At 38.1% G+C, this 20,036-nt stretch overlaps 1 protein-coding gene across 4 annotated transcripts in view; it reads right to left on the reverse strand.

The window, feature by feature from the left end:
- Positions 1-20,036, reverse strand: part of EXOC6 (exocyst complex component 6) — a 75,774-nt gene that overhangs the window by 22,985 nt on the left and 32,753 nt on the right. For 2 of the 4 annotated variants that reach the window (XM_014965950.1, XM_014965970.1), the window contains exons 12-20: positions 18,390-18,461; positions 17,609-17,706; positions 16,386-16,491; positions 14,012-14,121; positions 12,914-13,025; positions 11,127-11,261; positions 9,251-9,430; positions 7,236-7,265; positions 2,978-3,119 (exon numbers count right to left, since the gene is read on the reverse strand). In XM_014965950.1, coding sequence (XP_014821436.1) covers positions 2,978-3,119; positions 7,236-7,265; positions 9,251-9,430; positions 11,127-11,261; positions 12,914-13,025; positions 14,012-14,121; positions 16,386-16,491; positions 17,609-17,706; positions 18,390-18,461 — 985 coding nt within the window. Of the gene's footprint in view, positions 1-2,977; positions 3,120-7,235; positions 7,314-9,250; positions 9,431-11,126; positions 11,262-12,913; positions 13,026-14,011; positions 14,122-16,385; positions 16,492-17,608; positions 17,707-18,389; positions 18,462-20,036 lie in introns of those variants that run through there. The other 2 variants (XR_001414525.1, XM_014965959.1) reach the window with 2 other exon arrangements.

Genomic DNA, 20,036 nt, shown 5'->3' on the forward strand with positions numbered 1-20,036 from the left:
TGACTTTAGTTCCTCTACACAGCACCTACAGCCACTGCAGCTACAGAAGGAGCAGCACACAAGGTACCACACCTAATAACTATGTATACTTTGCTCTCTGTGACTAGAATTCTATAATATAAATGCATTAACAACAGCAGGGACACTCATTATAGCACAAGCATTTATTCTCACATTTGGATCATTTTTGACAGGTGACTACAATAGAATTTGTTTCAGTATTACAATTTCATGAGTTCAAAGGGCAAAAGATAATCTACTTATGGTAACAGTCAGACAGTCCCCCCACCACCCTCAGCACCGGGCTTTTAAGTTTTGCTAACAATTTTACAAAGCTAATTAAATACTTTCTACTGCACAGCATTTTAGGAAGATATTATAAGAACAGGATTAACATTCTTCATGTCTTTGTCCTAAGGGTCCTTTTCCAGATAATAATGAAACATTGTCATATATACAGCTTTTAAAATATTCCCCCCTTGCATTCATTCCAGGCTTACAGAGGATTTGAGGGGTAGGAGGCTGGTGGGTTGGCTGTTTTAGTGTGCATAAGGAATTTCAAAATATGAGAAAGTGAAAATGCAAAGATCACCATTAAACTATTACATATAGGGGCAAACTAGTTTGAGTCAAAAACTTCAATGTTTTTGGGGAAAATAGGCTGAAACTTTTCAATACATTTTGTATACAGGATATATGTGAATTGATGTATATGTGTTCGTTGATATCAATTTTATTCTCTCACAACCCTGTCTGGCTGTGTCTCCCTGTTGGTCTGGGAATTCAGCACTTAATTCCTGACAAACAGTTTTGCTGCTCAATGGCAGAAATTAAGAATCAGAGTCCAGACTTTGGCTCAAGAGCTGGGACAAAGCTTGTCCTTTGGACAGCTCTACTTCAGCCCCATGGCACTGGCACGCGGGCAGGACGGCAGAGCTCCACATGCTTCTGAAGGAGGACTGTGGAAGGGTGACCACCTGGGCAGGCACTTGGTGGCCCTGCTGGATGCTCCAGCTGTTCAAACACGGCTGGGGGACCCGCCGAGGGAGCAGCCCCCGGCCCTGGCCACATCCCGCTGCCTCCTGGCTCCCGAGCTGCCATGTGTGAGCAGCAGATGAAGGATGGTCTCAAGGCAGTGAAGTTAACCTGCCTCCTCTCAGAGAGGAGGCAGGTAAAGCCAGGAGAGGATTTGTGTTCCTCAGCTCCTGGCATGCCCACCTGGAGACTGCCTTCGTGTGTGCTCAACAGAGAGCCAAGCCAAAAAATTGCCAAGAAATTTTAAAAATGTATCTTCAGATATTCACAACTTTTTATATCTCACATAACTTCTTATTCAAATGACACGTAAGTATACTCCACTGTGTTTGTAAGAAAAATGTCAAACCCATGTACACAATACAGTAGGAAATACCCAACAGTTGTGAATTATTCGCACTCTAAGCACTAATTGAAATGTCACTGTCTCATCCATTAATCCCAGAGTGTCAAGAAATAAAGCTGGGGGAGGGTGATGAGCAAGAACATAAATCACAGGCACCATAGGGAGGCCTGGAATGTGCCTGCGATGGACCTTATGAATGAGACCCCAAGAGGAAAGCACTCTGTGCCAAATCTCCTCTCCTGCCCCTATTCCACAGACTGTAAGATGTCACTTGTTGCAACAAACTTCTCTGACAAGCTTTCATAATTGTGTTGCAGCCACTCAATATGGCTGCGGGCAAGCCTTCTTAGCTGTTATTAACATGAGGAAATTAACCCCCCTTCAGTACTGCAGTGAAGCAGTTTTATAAAATAATTCTGCTGCCATACTTAGAATAGGAGAATAAACCACTGTTATGGTTTGAGAAAACCCATAACAATCTATTATCATTTAGACAATCATTCTATTACCCGATGACCCCTCCCCCCCCAGAAAGGGGAATCGGGGAACACAAGGAAACACAAGGGTTGAAATATAAATAGATTTAATAGACTAAAACTAAATAGTTAACAATAATACTAAAGAACCAGTATTAATCCTGATACTGATATAAGATACAGGAATTATACTCAGCCCATTCTCTCAGCAGGAAGCCGTGCACTCCCAGCAGGGACAGCAAATGGCGGACACTGCCAGCGCAACGGCTTCAGGAGGAAGGGAAGGCCTCAGGGGTCCAGCACCGGGGCAAGGAGTTGTCTGGACCACCGCCATCAAGGGAGAGAGAGCTATGCAGCAAATTTTTCTAATTTATATTGAATGTAATGTTCATGGTATGAAATAATCATGTTGGCCAGCCTGGGTCAAATGCCCAGGCCTTGCTCCTCCTTGTCCCTGCACCTGGCAAGGCTTGAAAACACTAAGACCTTGAATCCCACAGAGCCTGGCTGGCTACAAAGTAAATATTTTCACAAATTCAGACACTAGAGTCTTCTAGAAGTGCAATTTTCCCCAGCATTAGAAGAAAAGTTAGTCCTGTGTCTCTCAACCCAGGACAACCACCATCTGATGTCTGCCGAATGAGGACTGTTATTCTGCACGGCGTGTAAGGCAGTAGTAGTTCCAGGAGGGAAGAAACCCTGCGTAACAGCACATTTAAAATTTGTATCATAATAAATAAACTCAAGAGGGAAAATTAAAATTTCACAGACATTTGACCTTTTTTCCTCAACTATAAAGGCGTAAGATTTATGCAGTGGTTTGGGGCAATTTTGTAATAGAATTTTTACTAAATACAGCTATTATGATCCCATTAGGAGTAACAACAGACACACATTTCAATCAGATACTGGAATTAAAAAAAGTTTCATAAAAAAATTCCCTTAAATGTTAACATACTTACTCATAAATACTTTTACAATAAGCTGTACTGTAATAATTTTTTTTAAAAAAAGACAAAGCTTTAGCAGATTATAGGAAAAGATCACTCTATGGCTTACATTAAAGGATGTTTTTGCAGTTAAGACAGATATAGATCGGCATTCTGGAACATGGACTTACGTTCACACTGTATCACGTCTAAATTAAACTGCTGAATTGCTCCCATGCTTATTTGCTTTAATTCACTGTCCAGTAGCATCTGCATCAGGGAGGTGGAAAGATGCTGGCAGGCTGACATGCAAGCTGTCTGGGCCACTTTTCCCTGGTAGAAAGAGCAACAGGTTTTAAGATAGAAACAAATGGTTTGTCACTAAAGAACTGCTGATCTGATTTTAATAGACACTCCAAGTCTTAATGATGCAGGACTTGGATTAAAAGGAAAAAAGATCACACTTGCTGTTATCTCTTTGACTTGCTAGCTTTGTTTCTATTAAATCAAAAGGGTAACTAAATTAAATGCTTGTTAAAGCAATTATTGATATTTCTTCCAGAAATCCAACAGTCTTCATGAATACAAGGACATTTCCAAAATAATAACCATGTAAGTTGCTAAAGCGTATGAACAGCTTTGTGGGTTTATTTCTTTTTTTTTTTTTTAATGCAAACAGAATGAAAGCAAGAATGTAATGGAAATCAACATGCTGCATATTTTTAACAACAGTCAGTAAAAAAACCGCAAACTTTATATAAACTAAACCCATTGCTTTCAGCTGGGGTATTTATCGCAACAGCTTGTGCTAATTATTGGCACTTTAATTGCTTGAATTCCATCTCAAAGCTTGTTGCTAAATTATTTAAAATATTCATGCTTATCTGTCATCTTTTCAGGTGCTTAATAAATCAGTGCTGTCAGTAATCATCTACTTACAAAACGAAATGTAGCCCTCTGCTGTACAAAACAGAAATAATTTTCCAATCACAGTCTAGTTGGTAACATTTCTTTTTACAATGTGTATGTAATTGAGACAAATAATTTTCCAAACATGAGACGAAAGCACAAAAATCAGACATTAATTTGATAAATTAATAAAAATTTTGTACAGAAAAATTGAAAGATATTGAAATTCTACCTTAGAATTGAGAAAACCAATCAAGACAGACACCTGCTCACAGGCACCATTCTGTTCACAGCGCTGCAATCCTTTACAGCGGAGTGGTCTTGGCTTTCAAATGCAATTATATGAATCCCTGTAGTTTAATGTACTGATTAAAGCACGCTTTCCCATTGATGTTTATGTCACGATACGTATGGAAACAAAGGTAACTGTTAACAGGCTTACAGGAAAGACACCATAACTCCTTAACACCCCTACTGGAGCACACACCACTATGGTTTCACTTATGGCCATCAGCAAAGAGATGACACCTTTTCTCTAAAGCTGGTTCCCAGCTGATTTCTGCAAACTCAGGTTGATCATTCACTGTTGACTCACAGAAACACAGAAAAGCCATGAAAAACGGCCCAGACAGACAGCAGCTCACTGTCCCAAATTGTCCGGAAAGTTCTGCTCCAACATCTGAGGAGCCACATCTTGTCCCCAGTAAGACAACTTGCTCATATCACTGAATTCCCATATATGCATAAAACACAAAACAAGTCTGGCCCTAAATGCTTTGCACTTTAAAAATCCATTCTTTGTTAAAACGCAATTAAAATGTAGACAATACAGTGGGAATTGGTCACTCTCCTCACATGTCACTGAAACATTAAATGGCTTTGGCCAATTCCCCTTTAGCAACGGGACACCTTGAACTGTCAGGAGCTTTATAGCTAAAATGAGATGTCAGTTTCGTAATTGAAAATCTCAGAAAAGCAAATCACATTTTTGACCAAAATAGATGAACTGACAAGGAGGAATGTAAGAAACAATGCAAGAACAGCATGCTCAAAGGTCTCCAGACCCCCTGGTAATTACACTGGGAGATATGCAGCTCTACTCCCCAAGCAGAACAATATCAATATGAATGGGAAAAAAAGAAAGGAGGAAAAAAGGGGTGAAAAAGAAGGAAAAAAGGAGGCAAGAAGGAGAATCAATGGGCCACAGCTCATTTAATTACAGTGTAGTAGGTTTGAAATACTTAATGGAAATGTCATTTTGATTTAATGGAACAACTAGTGCATCTGTTAAATGTGCTGCTCCATCAAATCAGCTCCATGTCCTATTTATGCTGCCACTATAATGTAATAAAAGTTCAACCAGATGAATAGGTTGTCAAGAAAAATTTTAACAATCAATTTATTTTATATGTAAACAATGTGTACTGCTCTATTATTTTAAATAAAATACAGAATTTTATATTTCTAACAAGCATCTGCTGTTAATTGTGAAAATCTGGCAAATATCAATAGTACTGGAGCACAAGATAATGGTTACGATGCAGAAATGACACAGTAAAAGCCACTTGGACTTTACGTAAGTATCAATACATGTACATTTAATGCTTATTTTAAAATTTCATAAAATGGAAACATCCTAACACTTAAACTATTTCCAACTATGTAACTCGAACTACAGGCTTATTGCTCATGTGGCGTATCAACACAGAAGTTTACTATACACAGTTTATATGTGATATAATCACTCAATTTTCTTAAATCTAGAGAAAAAAATGAAGCTATGTATATCAATCAAAATGCTGAATTTTAACTGAGAGAAGCATGAACTTTACCATTACCCTCTTCAAAATTCAGTGCTTCCCAGTTCAAAATACGTTGGATGTACAATATTCAGAAAACAATGAAACTCAAATTCATGTTTGACAAATGAGATCTAGACAAAAATCTCTCTCCAAATTTCTACCATGCACCAATTATTCAGTTCCTTGCCATTTTTTCATAATGCATTTTGAAGAGGAAATTTAAGGATTCACAAACATAACAATAAGACATTCCTTTTCCAGAAATAAACAAATCTCAGTTAGCTTCAAAACTTTATTAAGGTTTATTATTTGTTAGTTAGTTTGTTTGGGTTTTTTAATGACTATTATTTTTTAAGGGGGGTGGCCATGGTTACTGTATCTAGTAATTAAATACCTATATTCCCTAGCAAGCAGAGACTCAGCAGCTTCTCACATCTGCTCCGGTTGCCTCCCGCACGCAGACACCACTATTATCTCGGCTGTGCCCATGCTAATTGCTGCCAGCTACAAAACCTATTCTTCCACTCACCCAATGGAGAGTTTAAGAAACAAGGACCCTATTCTATAAGCAAAACCACCTGCCAACAGTGCTAAAGGCAACTAGTTTTTCACCCAGCCTTCACATTTTGCTGAAATACAAGTTTGTAAAAAGAGAAAACCCTTAGACAAACTTCTTATATTTCAAAGGGGCTTGTAAAGAGAATCTGCTGACATATTAAATCCTTTTTTATAGGACGCCAAAGCTTTTCTCCTCAGAACAATTGCAGTAAAGAGACATTTGGCTCTAGGAAACTCCCCAAGGGTCAGCCCCATGCACCCTGGCAGGGCACCTTGGTGGCACTGCTGGGACCAGGCTGGCCATCTCCCAGCAGCTTCCGTCATTCACGCCGTGTCAGTCAGCATGATTTATGGACCGCATTCAACCCAGTCAAAGCATATAGAATGAGAAATATGACTACAATCTGCTAATTTGTTTTGTATTGAGCCACTTAGGAGTCAAAGACCTGATGTGGGGCTGAGAGCAGCAGCACAATTAACGGGCCAGTGACAGGTCCATCCATCCTCCCTGCCTGGCCCTGCCAGTCAAAGGTGGCTCGGAGCGGCGTTTGGAGAGATGGGTAAGGAAACCCATTCTCTAAGTCGCCTGTGGAGGCTGTTGATGGACAGTTTCTGAATATAGCTGCAGAAAACCACCACCCCTGCACCCTCACTGCAAGCTGTGACATTAGGCTTTAGCTGCCAATCACAGAAACAATAAAATAACACAAACTGCCATCCTCCATATAAAAGGAAACAACTTATCTCTTAAATCTGAGAAATTAAGCTGAAGAATTGATTTCACAATATAAAATGACATAATGAAAAACGTTCTGAAAATGCAGAGAAACTAAACACAGTTTTTATCATTTGTGACAACTAAAGCATTACACCGTGGTACCCGACCTCCCTCCAACAGGTCCCACAGTCTCCTCTGCACTGGGGACACAATGCTCACTCGGGACGCAAGGCACAGCCACCAGCCTCCGGCGAGGTTCTGGGGCTCCAGCTGTCCCCGAGAACAAAAGCCCCACGTTGGTCACTGCCCTGGTCCCTCATGCAGCCACACAAGGTACAGAGCAAGGCACCAGCAAAACAGAAGAGTCCTATTATTAAATGATTAAAAATTGAAGCAATAAGCCTGCAGGCAGTTCATAGTTTGTCAGTTCACATGCTTTTTCTTCATCTTGCATCTACTTACCGACATAGCTGCATGGTCATTGTTGTTATTCTGAGAAGGAAACCAGTAAGGCAATCAAAACAAAAAAATTAAGATGTACTGTCAACATCAAAAAAAAAAAAAAAAGAATAAAAAATTGGTAGCAATAAAAGGTAAAGAAAAGCTTCCAGAAAAGAACAATTACAGCTACATAATTCCTTAAATTATTTTTTTTAAACCTGTGAACTTATATAGCATTTTGTCGAGACATAACAAATAGCTTATAATTTAAATAACACTAATTCGGCAATAAAATGTTTTTCCTTAACAAGGAACCATATGCCAAAATATCAAAGTAGCAAACTTCAAATGACAAAGTGTCAGTTGATATGCATTTCCAGAAAGCTTTCATGGTAACACATAATATATCCCAAAATACTTAGGTTAAAAATTAAAGGGCGTGTTTACCCTCTGGCTTACAGAGGCTCTGTTCGTCAGTAACACACTTTGTTCAAACAAGACTTACAGCAGCTCAGGACAGTAAGAATAACATAACATAACCCACTAACAAATTTTAACATACATCTAATGGTAATATAACGGCAGGGTAGAAATAAGCTATTTTCTTTTTCAAAACTAGTTCTTAAGTACAGTAAACAAACAGAGGAGAAAACAAAGATGTAAAGCTTAAGAAAAAAAAAAAAAAAGCTTCAGAGATGCAAGACATTCCCAGCGATCCCACTGGGACACCAGACCCCAGCACACCATGCCGTCAAGTGTGCAGGTTCAGTCAAACTGAGATCATGGTCGACCCAATTTAGATCTCTAACCTTCCAATACAAATAATACAAACTGCATAAAACAGATATGAAACATGAGATGTGTATTTTAAAAGTTGTGTCTAGGTTGGTAGGGAAACAGCGTGGATCCAGCATGGCCCCAGGTGGGAGCACTGCAGGGACACATCCCCGTGCGTTACACACCTCACACACACAGCCGAAATGAAACACAGCTCCAGTGACAGCAACTCAGGGACCGCAACAAAAAATCCTTTAAGAATGTTTCTAGAGGAATACTGGCATCCGACACGTTTCCAGGGGTTATGTCTTTGAGTCAGTAAAGAAAAAAAGGAGACTGACGAATTGCAGCCCCTTCAGGCATGACTTGGAAGATCAGGTAAGCCCACCACACCAGCATCTTCAACACCTGGCTCTGCACATAAAGGAATTACCCGTCCTTTCCAGCCTGGAGCCCCGGAACACCCTGCACTGCAGCAGCAAAATCGCAGGGACAGAGGTGTGACAGGCTGGGGACAGCAGATGTGGCCTGAATGACCTACTGAAGTCACCCCAGACCGACAAAGCTATAAACTATTATGATGATAAATCAAACCAGAAACAGTTTTTTCTGTCTTAAAGCAAGGGGAAATCAGACAACAGTACGTAACAAATAGTACACAAAACAGGTTAAGGGTGCCCTTTTACCTAGGTCAAAGCAACATGGGATATATTTGAATATGAACGAGGACTCATTTCAATGAAGCTCAATTAACTAGAATCAAATGACTTCTCATGACCAAAACTATTTAGCTAAAAGCAACCTCAGAGAGCCCAAGACCTCCATAATCTTAAGTACAAATGGAGGATTTGCACCAATTCCGCACTGTTTGAACCAATGCATGTGTACACAGAACCAATATGGTTAATTAAAAAGGCCATCTGATGCTCTAAAAAACCGCATGAGCTCTTACACTATTGGTTTTTGTTAACAACATTACTAAAGTAGAAAACTGCATGAGCTCTTACACTATTTGTAAATTGGTTTTTGTTAACAACATTACTAAAGTATATGAAAGTATTTTCTAAGTATTACCATGGGTCAGCATCATCAACTACTGAAACAAATCCGAAAATACATCTGTACCGGAAAAGGTTAAAAAAATACATCTGCCAGCAAGTGCACAGTTCAAAAAAGCACATCTATCTTCAAAGTCTGACTATTTTAAAACAAAATAATGCTCCAATATTTTGAAATTAAACTTCATTTTGAACACTTACAGGTAAATGAGTAAAAACTTGAAACGTGCTTCTTAAAAAGTTAATAAGGTCCATTAAGTATCCACTGGCTCTTCCATCCGATTCAGACATCGTCCAATCATAATCAGCAATCTGAATAAATTCATCAATTTTTTGGTTAAGTTTCGTGTATATTTCCCCTTCTGCAGCGTGCCTTGCATCCTGAAAAAAAACCCAAAGGTGCAATTGTCAGAATTCTAAAATATTACTACAATGTAGTTAAAATTATATTAATCGAGGAAACTGAAGTCTTGTGCTTTTCTAGGACTCAAAAAATACCTTATTTAAAACAGTATTTTAACTTGTGTCTTACAAAAGTCTGAGGCTGTGGTTTTTAAAGTACTCCCATAATGTATATTGTAAGAGTGTTTAGAACAGAATATTCCTACAGAATAATCTCTGTTCTCAGAGACAAACGAAGTAAATTTGAATTTGGAAACAAAGCAGTTGCTTTACTCCCTTCACAATGATCACCTATAATTCAGCCTTACAAATTTATCAACCCTGACATAAAGTTTATTTGACCTCTTTTTCAAAGAAAGTAATCAAAGAACCTAATTATTTTATCTGCCATGGCCAGAGGTTCAGCAACTATATGACTTTTATGTCATCAATATCTTAAAGCTGTGTATCTGAAAACACCATTTTTCATCCCCCTTTAAACATCTTGACCATCACACACCCCCTTACTTCCTCCCAACCCAAGTTTTTGTTCTGCCACCACCCAGACTCCACTTTTTGGACCAGCAGAGAGGCAAAGTCCCACGTTTGCTGTGAGGAGAGCCCCAGTGCTGCCTGTCTGCCCCATCTCTTCGGGGACCTCCTCTCAGATCCAAGAGGACTTAGGTGCAGGTGCTCAGGAAGCCGTATCTGGCTGCAAGGGCACGTTTTTGCCAGCCTGGAGTTTAAAGATGCTCCACAAATTCCACGTTCTAATTTGGCCTCAACGTAAAACTTTCTTCACTGATCTCAACTGCTTTCAACTGCATTTATCAAATGAAGTTCAAGGATACAGAACATCTTACCTCTTAATGAAATCAAAGACTACGGCTGCTTTAAGTACTTTGTTTGAATGTTAAAAGGTTTATGGACTGACCTTACAGGAAAGTACCTGTGGATATGGAAATTCAAAACCACACACACCAGCAAACACGTACCCAACCAGCAAAGCAGGCAGCCTGGGTCTTAGGGACAGGGAAACCAGTGACCTACTGGCAGGGTGATGGTAACCCAGCTACAGCTGCTGGGCCAGAGCCCTCTGTCTGGCCTCATTCATTTAACCCTTAGCAAAACAAATGACAGTTATGGGAAAATTGTTGGCAACCATCTGGAAATATGAAGTCACCTCACCCAGCTTTTCACACCTATGCCAGAGGGGATGTTATACTAGGAGAGGCTACATATTGCATCAAGTACAGAAAACAGAAATTGCCTCAATAGGATCAGTCCTCTTTATCCCATAAATAGAAAAATTCACCCTCCTTTGTTTCAGTGCACACTTAAAAAACCAAATACCTAAAGTTCACGTTGCGGCTGCTTTGGAATCGATGACTTTTTGTTTTGTTCTTTCAAAAATGTCCGTATAGAAGCCCCAAGTGATGAAGAAGGCAAAGCACCAGCTGAATGAGCAGCACAAGGCAACCTAGACAGGGTTATTCTTCTGGGAAAATGCTTTCTTCAGAAAGTGAATGGGGTTTGTGTGGTAAGGGTTTGGTAGTGGGGGGCTACAGAAGTGGTTTCTGGGAGAAGCTGCCAGAAGCTTTGCCCTTACCCCCTTTTGTTTCCATGTGCTTCATTTGTAGTGATTTTAATGTAACTGTACATGTAACAATCACATAATGGATGCCATGTACCATACCTTAAATGTAGAAAGTCCATAAAGTCTTGCAGTGTGAACAGTCACTTGTGAAATATTTGTAATGTTGGATATAAAATCCTCAAGGTATTTACAGGCTTGTTCCAGGTGTGTTGTGTTTATGATGATCTGAACAAGCTATAAGACAAAAAATTCTTGTAAGAATCCTTTTGGTATCACCCATTGTCATTTGATTTTTTCATCAACTTTCAGGTTACTTTTTTCAGCAACAATGCTACCAGAAACTAATTACAGTATTTCAGGTTACCACCTATTACCTGTCAGTTTTCGAGTTTGCTTTCAAACTCCACTAAGGAGTAATACTACAGTTTTGTATACAAATGATGACATTTTAAAAACGAAGACTGCAGACACCTACTCAGTGAAATAAATCCAATTGGTATTTAAAAAAAAATGAAGGAAAATATATTGCCAAAAGCAAATCACTAATTTGTACCATAAAAATAAATTTTTAAAAACAATTTTTATAAGAAAATAATTTCACAGTATTGTCTGCAGAATGATGCATTGTGATGTCAGGGAATTTCAACAATAATGTTGTCAACTCCTTCCCCCCCTCAGCAATGGTAACAATCTGCTTTTACGTGATATAAATGTTTTTATAAGCAGGACCTGCATTCGCATTCTGTTCACAAACTAGATGTGGCACAAGGTATGGCATATCCTACGTAACGCAGGGTAACTGAAACATTGGTAAATTGGTTAATTCTCACTGCACACCGCCTGGTTTAGAGAACACTAATGTAATGCTTCGTAAAATAAGTTTTCTTTTTAACATTTTTCTCATAAAACATTGACTTGATAATGAAACACCTCAAAAATATTAGTGAATTTAGTTTCATATCCTCGAAAATATTCCTGTATCCATTTCAATAACAAAGAAAACCATGGCTCAGAGAAATTCTATGCCTTGTCTTACTAACACGGCAATATACGATTTCTAGAGCTCTCTCCTCATCTTCTTCATCTCATCTATAGAGGTTCCTGCCATTTAAACCCAGCCTTCACTCCGCAGTAATGCTGTGCTGACGGCAATGAGCTCCCCCCCAGCAGGTCTCAGGAGGGACCTGCTGCCTCCGGACACTGCCTGTCCCTGCAGTCCGTGTCCAACCACTCACTGTCCCCCCACCTCATCCTGCCCCATAAACACTCAACCAGGAGTCCTGGTGAAGAAACAACACACAGAAACCTAATCCCATTAAAACCTAAACCCTAATCATTGCAATTACGATAGAAAATTCTCATGTGTTAGAGTGAACTTAAATTTTAGATTATCTGGAAGGTTCACTATGGAACTTTAAACAGTTCATGTGAGAAAGATTTTCAACACATCTTCCCTTTTCTTTATTTTAATAGGAAGAAAAAGAAACTCAACAATGTGCCGCTAATTGCTAGACTGGAGCAGAACACAGGAACTTGCTCCGTACGCAGCCAAAGAAGTCAAGAGTCTTTGGCTTGTTTCTCGCAAATCTCTGTTTATCATTCAGGAGAGAGAACTCTCCCACTGTCACCTCTCTCCCCAAAGGCACCCCTGGGTGAATATACCTACTTCTGACTTGAGAGAATAACATTCCGGTGTTGCTATGTAACAGACACTGATCATTCTTTATACTTCATCTTTCACCTCTTTACATTTTCAATTTTAAAGCAAAAGGTACATGTTTTTCTTACACAAATGTTAATAGCGTGGCATATCTACATCTACAAAACTAATTTTAGTATTGATTGTCTTAAAAAACACAGTTTTGAGTATGTGTTTTAAAACTTACCTCGGTTAAACCTATATGAGGTTTTTTAATTAGGTTCTGTAAACAACTACTTAGAGTTCTTGTAAGCAGCAAATTTGTAGCTTTTCTGAGCATATCATCTATTTCTGTTGAGCTGAAAAAAAAATATGTATTTTTATAATTACGCTGCACATGACAATACTTTGAGAGTAATACTTAATACTTTCATATTTTCCCTGCAAAGGGGACTTTTCATGTTAAGAATTCCTTAAGTGCATTTAATTTCTGGTTGCTCCAAGTCTTCTGTGTTTAACACATGGAACGCCTCTTTCACTTACCAAATTATCCATTAACTGGGTTACAACACTGAAGCAAAACTTTTTTTTTTTTTAAATATATTTTGGACATGTTTACTGTCACAGCAGTCTGGAAAGGGTAATCTGTGGGTTTAATGAGTTACTGTGGAGGTCAACATGCACTCATTAGTATGTGTAAATTATAAACAGTATCAATTAAGAATGTGTGAAAGCAAGTCATTTACATCTTTACCAGTGCAGAAATGGGTGACCAGCCACAAATACCTTCCAGATTTCAGATCTATTAATGTTATTTTTTGTAATTAAAACTAAGCTTTTGAAGGCCACAGGAGGGAAGGCAATGGGAGAATTGTGATGTTTCCTATCAGAAAAAGGTGTGATGAGAGAAATCACTGCTAAGGGAACGCACTGAGAAGGGAAACCCGGCTCGAACTAATCAGGTACGCTACACAATTATTTCTGCAACGGTCAGAAATCTGGAAATACTACTAAGTTGGTTTTTTTCAAATTTTACATGCTTTGTTAAATAAATAAAATCTCTAGATTATTCAAACAAGTCAATACTGTTTAAAAACCCCCAGCAGTGTCTCAGACTGCTCACCCTCACCGGCACACACAGTGTATACAATATATATACACATACATGAAACATATGCTATAGCATGGGGAATCGCAGATTAAATATAAAGAATTGTATATGTAAATTATGAAAGAAACACAGCTAGCAACTACACAAGAAAATATGTTTCCAATTTCCTATATATCTTTAGGTCACCTGGAAGTTCTAGGTTACACAGCCACCTTCCCGACACTCTATGCTTACCTGCGGTGAAGTGACTCTGAAAACTTAAGGCTGGCATAAATAAATTCCTTCACCTGGATATAAATCTGAGGCACTGACTGAGACATTGGAAGCTTCTTTGGAAAGGATTGCTGTGACAATAAAAGATAATACTATTGTACAGTTGAAACTGATTCAAAGAAGAGCTTGGTACTACACGCCACAGTTAGAAAGCCACTTAACACTATCAATATTTTAATTTATTTTAAACTTTTCTGTTCTTCATCAAACATAAACAGTGGTATGCATTGGGCTGACTTCTACATCTGTTTAAACAGCTTATAAGCAAAATAGAATGTTATCTCTTATTTAAATTACAATGAAGTTGGGAGGCTTTATGCAATTTAAGATCTCTCTGTAGAAAGCAATTTACAAACACGCATTGAAAAATAGGTCTCAAACCACTTTTACTGTGAACGAACAAGATAGATCTAAGTGGGATGAGAGGTTCAAAAATGCAAACATTTGGAAGCAGTGGGGAAAAAAAGAAAGTTTGAGATGTTCAGTACGTCTGGGAATCTAAAAGCATCTTGATTATTTCTAGGCATGTATATTTACTATCATGCATTCATTTTCTCTCGATGGCTAACAAAACCAAAGCTTTTTGAATTCATTTTAACAAATTGGATTAACATGTGGGAAATACAAGTAGTCTGTAAGAATAAAGGTTCTCAGTTCAATTTTAAAGCTAATGTTGTATTTGGGAGGACAAAAAGAAAAACATTCCATCAATCGTACATATACCAAATAGGTATTTCTGCATTGAATACATAATTTTTGAAATCTGCAAGACAATTAATTTTCTGTTCACTCTGACTAATGCATGAGAAAAATAATTAACAACTGATACCGCCCCTGAAAAATTCCATTTCCCTTAAACAACAACAAAAAAAAAGACAAGAAACATTTATCAACAGCAGCTCAACATTCATGTACTAAAAAACAAAGACAAAACATATTACCTTGACATTCGCCTGATCATACCTCTTTATTTAAGATCAGGTGGTGTGACAATTACGTTCATGTCATTTAACAGCAATAGTGAACTTTTTGTAACAATAAAATTTACTTCAAATATGTGCTCATCTGATTTAAGCAATTAATTTTCACACATAAAACAAGTGCTATTACATACAACTATTTCGGATCATTAAAATATTCTGTCAGCAGGGCTTGAGTCTCAGCCTTCATATTCCCAACAATGGAAGAGAAGCAACTCTTTATCCTCTACCACGTCCCGCCAATACAGGAGGACACAAAACTTTCTGTCTGCTTACTAGAGTAGGCAGCACGAAAAAACCCACCAGACACAAGCCAATTGTTTCACTTCTGAATACAGAGAGTAAAATTAGGCAATATAATCAAACCACCACAGTTTGCCACGTCCAACCTAAGCTGCAGAGCGAGGAACAGACTGTTTTGCCCCTCAGATGGGATTTGCTGTGTTAAATATCCAGTAGGTTCTGGTCACAAGTCTGCCTGGTGTGCTGCAAGCAACTCCTGTGATAAACTTACCTGTATGTAACACGTGAGGGTGATTCATCCTGACCTACAGTTAAAAATGAGACACCCACTCACGTTTGTCTCTTTTTATACTAAATGGAGAGAAATAGATATTTTCAAAGGGTAATTTCCCCTTAATCTGCAAAAGGCACCAGAGACGCGTCAGATGGAATTAGCCCTCTGCTGTGTCTATTCCTCTCTACCAACTACACAGGATCCCTCAGCGACTAGTCTGAACCTACAAATCTAGTTTTTACATTTTTTTTTTTTTTAAACATCAAAATGTAGATTAAATTAACCCGCCCAATAGGATGTCCCGGTGTCTTACAGCCTGAGGCAACAGTGGAGAGGTGAAGGGGATGAGACTGTGAAGAGCAACCGATAGCAGTGATGTTGGAGCATTTATGAAGTTTCCCCTGCACATGGATTCCCTGCAATCTAATAACACATAAGGGAACACTGCCGCTTCCTTTCAACACGTTTTTTTTTTACACCTTTTTTTGCAATACTAGAGCATATACTATACTATGAGTTACTAAACCCAGTGAGTTGCAACAAAATTTAACTGAAGATAGACCGTATTATAATTACATAAAGTTGCATCAAGTGTATTATTAATTTGTTTACAAAACAATGGGTTTCATTATTCACTCAAACATCAGAGCAAATGACTAAAGCTTTAATTTTCATATTTATTTATGACTAGATAATTACACACAAAGAAGGTGATTTAGCCTCTTAATCTACCTAGCTTGTCAAATTTTAATTGCTTTTTAATTATAAAACACATTACTGTCCCAAGTGTCCTTAATTGGATTTCGACAAACTTTAATGACATAAAACTTTTCCTTACCTTATCAAGTTCTGGATCTTGAAAAGGAAATTTGCTTGTGACTATTTTGTACTCCTCTTCATTTGCTACAGGAATAGGGCTGTAGTTGTCTGCTTCAAAAATATCCCTGGTTAATTAGTAAAGCGAAAAACATTTAGGACATGTAACTCATGTACAGTATTTTCCAGTGTTAAAACATGTAAATTAATATAAATTTTATTACCACACTTAGATGTGCAGCTTCAAAATGTTATGAGCTGCAATCACCATAATTTCAGACATCCACACTATTTTTAGATCAATTTGAAAGTACCTTGTACGTGCTGACTCTTTATGCTGTGTCTAATCACAGAGGAAAAATAGCCAAGAACATTTTAATATGTACGACTCAAAGCACAATACAGGAAAGGGACTTGAGATCAACTTGTTTGCTCCACAGCAAGCCATAAGGAGACACTAATTACGGCAGCCTACCTGCACTTCACCCCCAGTACAGCTTACACTCATGTGTCCCTTGGGTACCACAGCCACCCACAGTCCACAGAGGGGACCCTGACAACTCCCACCAGGCAGGTGGGCACAGTGCGAAGATGCCCCCCCGGGCTGTGCTGCTGGTCAAGTGACTGTGCTGGGGGGCACAGAGCTTGAGAACATCAAGCAGCCAGTTTCATTTTAAGGTTTTCTGTAACACAATGTCACACAATTTAAGGTAAACAACTTCTGCACATTTAGGTCTCACACCCGATCTGCACAGAGTCCCCTCCTGCTCTGCTCCTGGGTTCACAATTTACTCCATCAAACGATTCCAAAGTATAGGTGGAAACCAACCTGCATTTTAAAAAAATGAGGACGTACTGGCAATGTCAGCAGACTGTCAGGGAGACAGGTGTATCAGATACATCTAAACATGGGGACAACCTACACTAGGAAGCTAACAGCCTCTTGCAATAGTCTGGAGTTACTGGGTTCCTAACGAAGAGAAACAGATGTCTTTCCGGCACATTTCTCCAGTAATGCCCACTGGAGACCCTCCTGTTCTCCATCCCCTACAGAAGCAGCACTCAATGGCTCTTCTCCTAAATATTGGTTACATGTGGTTAATATCTTAGTCCTATCCAACCTGAAATTCATACACAATACCGAGTTAATAAACTCTTCCAGAATTACAACTCTATCAAAAAACCTTGAAGTTAGACCAAAACAATAGATGCTGTACAAAGGCACAATGATTTTGAAATACTAACCTGAACAGTCCAGACCACTTTTTAAGAAGTGTTTCATTGTACTGGTCTCTTATCTCAAATAAAAGATCAAATAGTCGGTTCACGGGAAAACCATAGCCCTAAGGTATAAAAATGAAAAGGGTGGGTAATTCAAGAACTAATACACTCAGTTCCTATCACATCCCTTCAGGACTCTGAGATGAGTTTTATAATTCAATCTTGTCACTTCTATAAAACAAACTATAGTACATTAAAGGCACCACTACAACTAGAAGATTATATATTAAATTCTTACCAAATACTTTATCCTATTCTTTCAGGTTTCAAGCAGAAATTTGTTCCATTTCTCTGTAACATTTTAACTTGCTATTTATGCATATAACTAATCTTTTTTATCAGTCTGTTAAATATTGCAAGAATACTTGCCAGGATGTTCACTTGACCTTTCAGCTAGAGACTTAACCAGAAGTGGAATGCTATTCTTGCTAAAGATCAGAACTGAAGCATTTATAAAAGACAAAAACGTACAGCAAGAACAAAGCTAACATTGATTTTGCACATACATAACTGGATACTACCTGGATAATCCAGAACACAGACATTAAATTGATAACACTGAAAAGGAGGAACCAAGGCAAGAAATACAAGTATTTTTAAAATATTATTGTGTAATTTTGTTCTTGATTCGTATATATGATTCAGGAAAACCCAAAGCATCACAGTTACTCACATAAAGGAAAAATTTAACTCTAGGAATTTCAGTTAAATTACTAATATACTAAAATACTAATATAGTATGTACCTGCAAAGTATCTGCAAATACTACGATGAGATTCTTCAGTTCCAGAACAAGGTCGGGATCACTGCAATATGACTGAAAGTGAGAAATTCTGGTTTTGTTAATAGCATTTAAAATATGGGACATATGTTTGCAAAGAATATTAGCACAAAAGGTTAAACTCTCCAACTTTATCCCTTTACCTGACTGATCGCCTTCGTAAAAAACAACTTACACTCACTGCTCTTCACTACAGCCCAATAAAAGTATTTGCTAAATTATGATAGGAACTATCAGTAATATAAAAGCTCAGTAAGTAAAGTAAAATATGAGAGTCAATAAATACTAGTATGTTCTACTGAAATTCAAAATCAGAAAATGATGTTTCTTTCAGTGGCTCATAAGCACACACCAAAATGCTTTCTGAAATCACCCTCAGAGGCGTTTCTACAGGATGTTCTTTTGAACCCTGAGCTTGGGTCTCACTAGGGCTACCTGCGCCCCCTCAGTCAGTCACCCAGTGAACACTGTCTGTGCTTGGAAAACACTACAAAACACTTTCTGAAAACATTCAAATTACAATTTTGATGGTAAAAAGTCAAGACGTTAAGTTATTTATTAAATGACTGAAACGTGATTTTCAGAGGTGTGGAGTCCTACAACTAAGGATTTCACCTCAGCTTCACTATTTGCAATACTGGGTAAAGTAAAAAAATATTTATATTAAAATAATTTAAAGCAGAGTGAGAATACTGTATTGATTAGAGATTAGACACATCTGTTTCACCTTTCTTTAATTTTTGCTCTTAGCACATTTCATTAAAGTAAGGGTGGGTTTAAAATACCTTGTAAGAAAACATACACTAAACATCAGTCTGTACTAGGATGGTGTTAGAAAGAGCTTGTGATAGAATTGGTTTTGATGGAAGTTACGCATTTTGAGAAGAAACAGTGATCAACCACACAACAAGACATTGAAGAGCTCTTTAGAAATTACATTACTTAAATTACCATATTCTTACATAGGTGTATAAATCCATATGCTGCCAATTAACCGGCATAGCATTTAGCTTAAAAAAATGCTGAATATATCTCAATTGATCCCAATCCTCTAAAATGAACTTAAGAAGTATGAGAACACCTCAAGTACCACTGACCAGTAAAGGGCCTATGATAAAACTACAGCTGCAATCTGAACATTTCCCCATTTTTCCTCCATGTGTATAGAATGTAAAACATTCCTTGAATTAAAGACCGATTGTAATAAAAATAAAAATAACACTGCATAAAGGAACTGCTTTGAGTAAACATTAAAAAAGGAAGGATAAAACTCTTCTATTTTTTCCCCAAGAGTGAAAGTTGTACCGATAGTAAACTCTGAAGCAATTTACCATGGGTCAGCTGAGTGAAAAATGGTACCCACCGCTCTTCCTGGAGAAATAAGAACTGGGATGTAGCTGCTCAGCATCACCAGAGCAAAGGCAGAAACATCACTTCAGGAGACACACTTTGAATATACCCAAATACTCCCTTGACACAGAATTTACATTGTAACATCTGTGAAGATTTTTCTAATACCTTTACCTCAACATAAACATGTTACTACTATAGCACTGAAGGATAGCTCCAAGGGGTTTGCTGGTGGAGTTTATTTTGGAAACATAGCATTTG

This window comes from Calidris pugnax, unplaced genomic scaffold (genome assembly GCF_001431845.1).
Source record: "Calidris pugnax isolate Ruff unplaced genomic scaffold, ASM143184v1 scaffold64, whole genome shotgun sequence".
Taxonomy (NCBI): domain Eukaryota; kingdom Metazoa; phylum Chordata; class Aves; order Charadriiformes; family Scolopacidae; genus Calidris; species Calidris pugnax.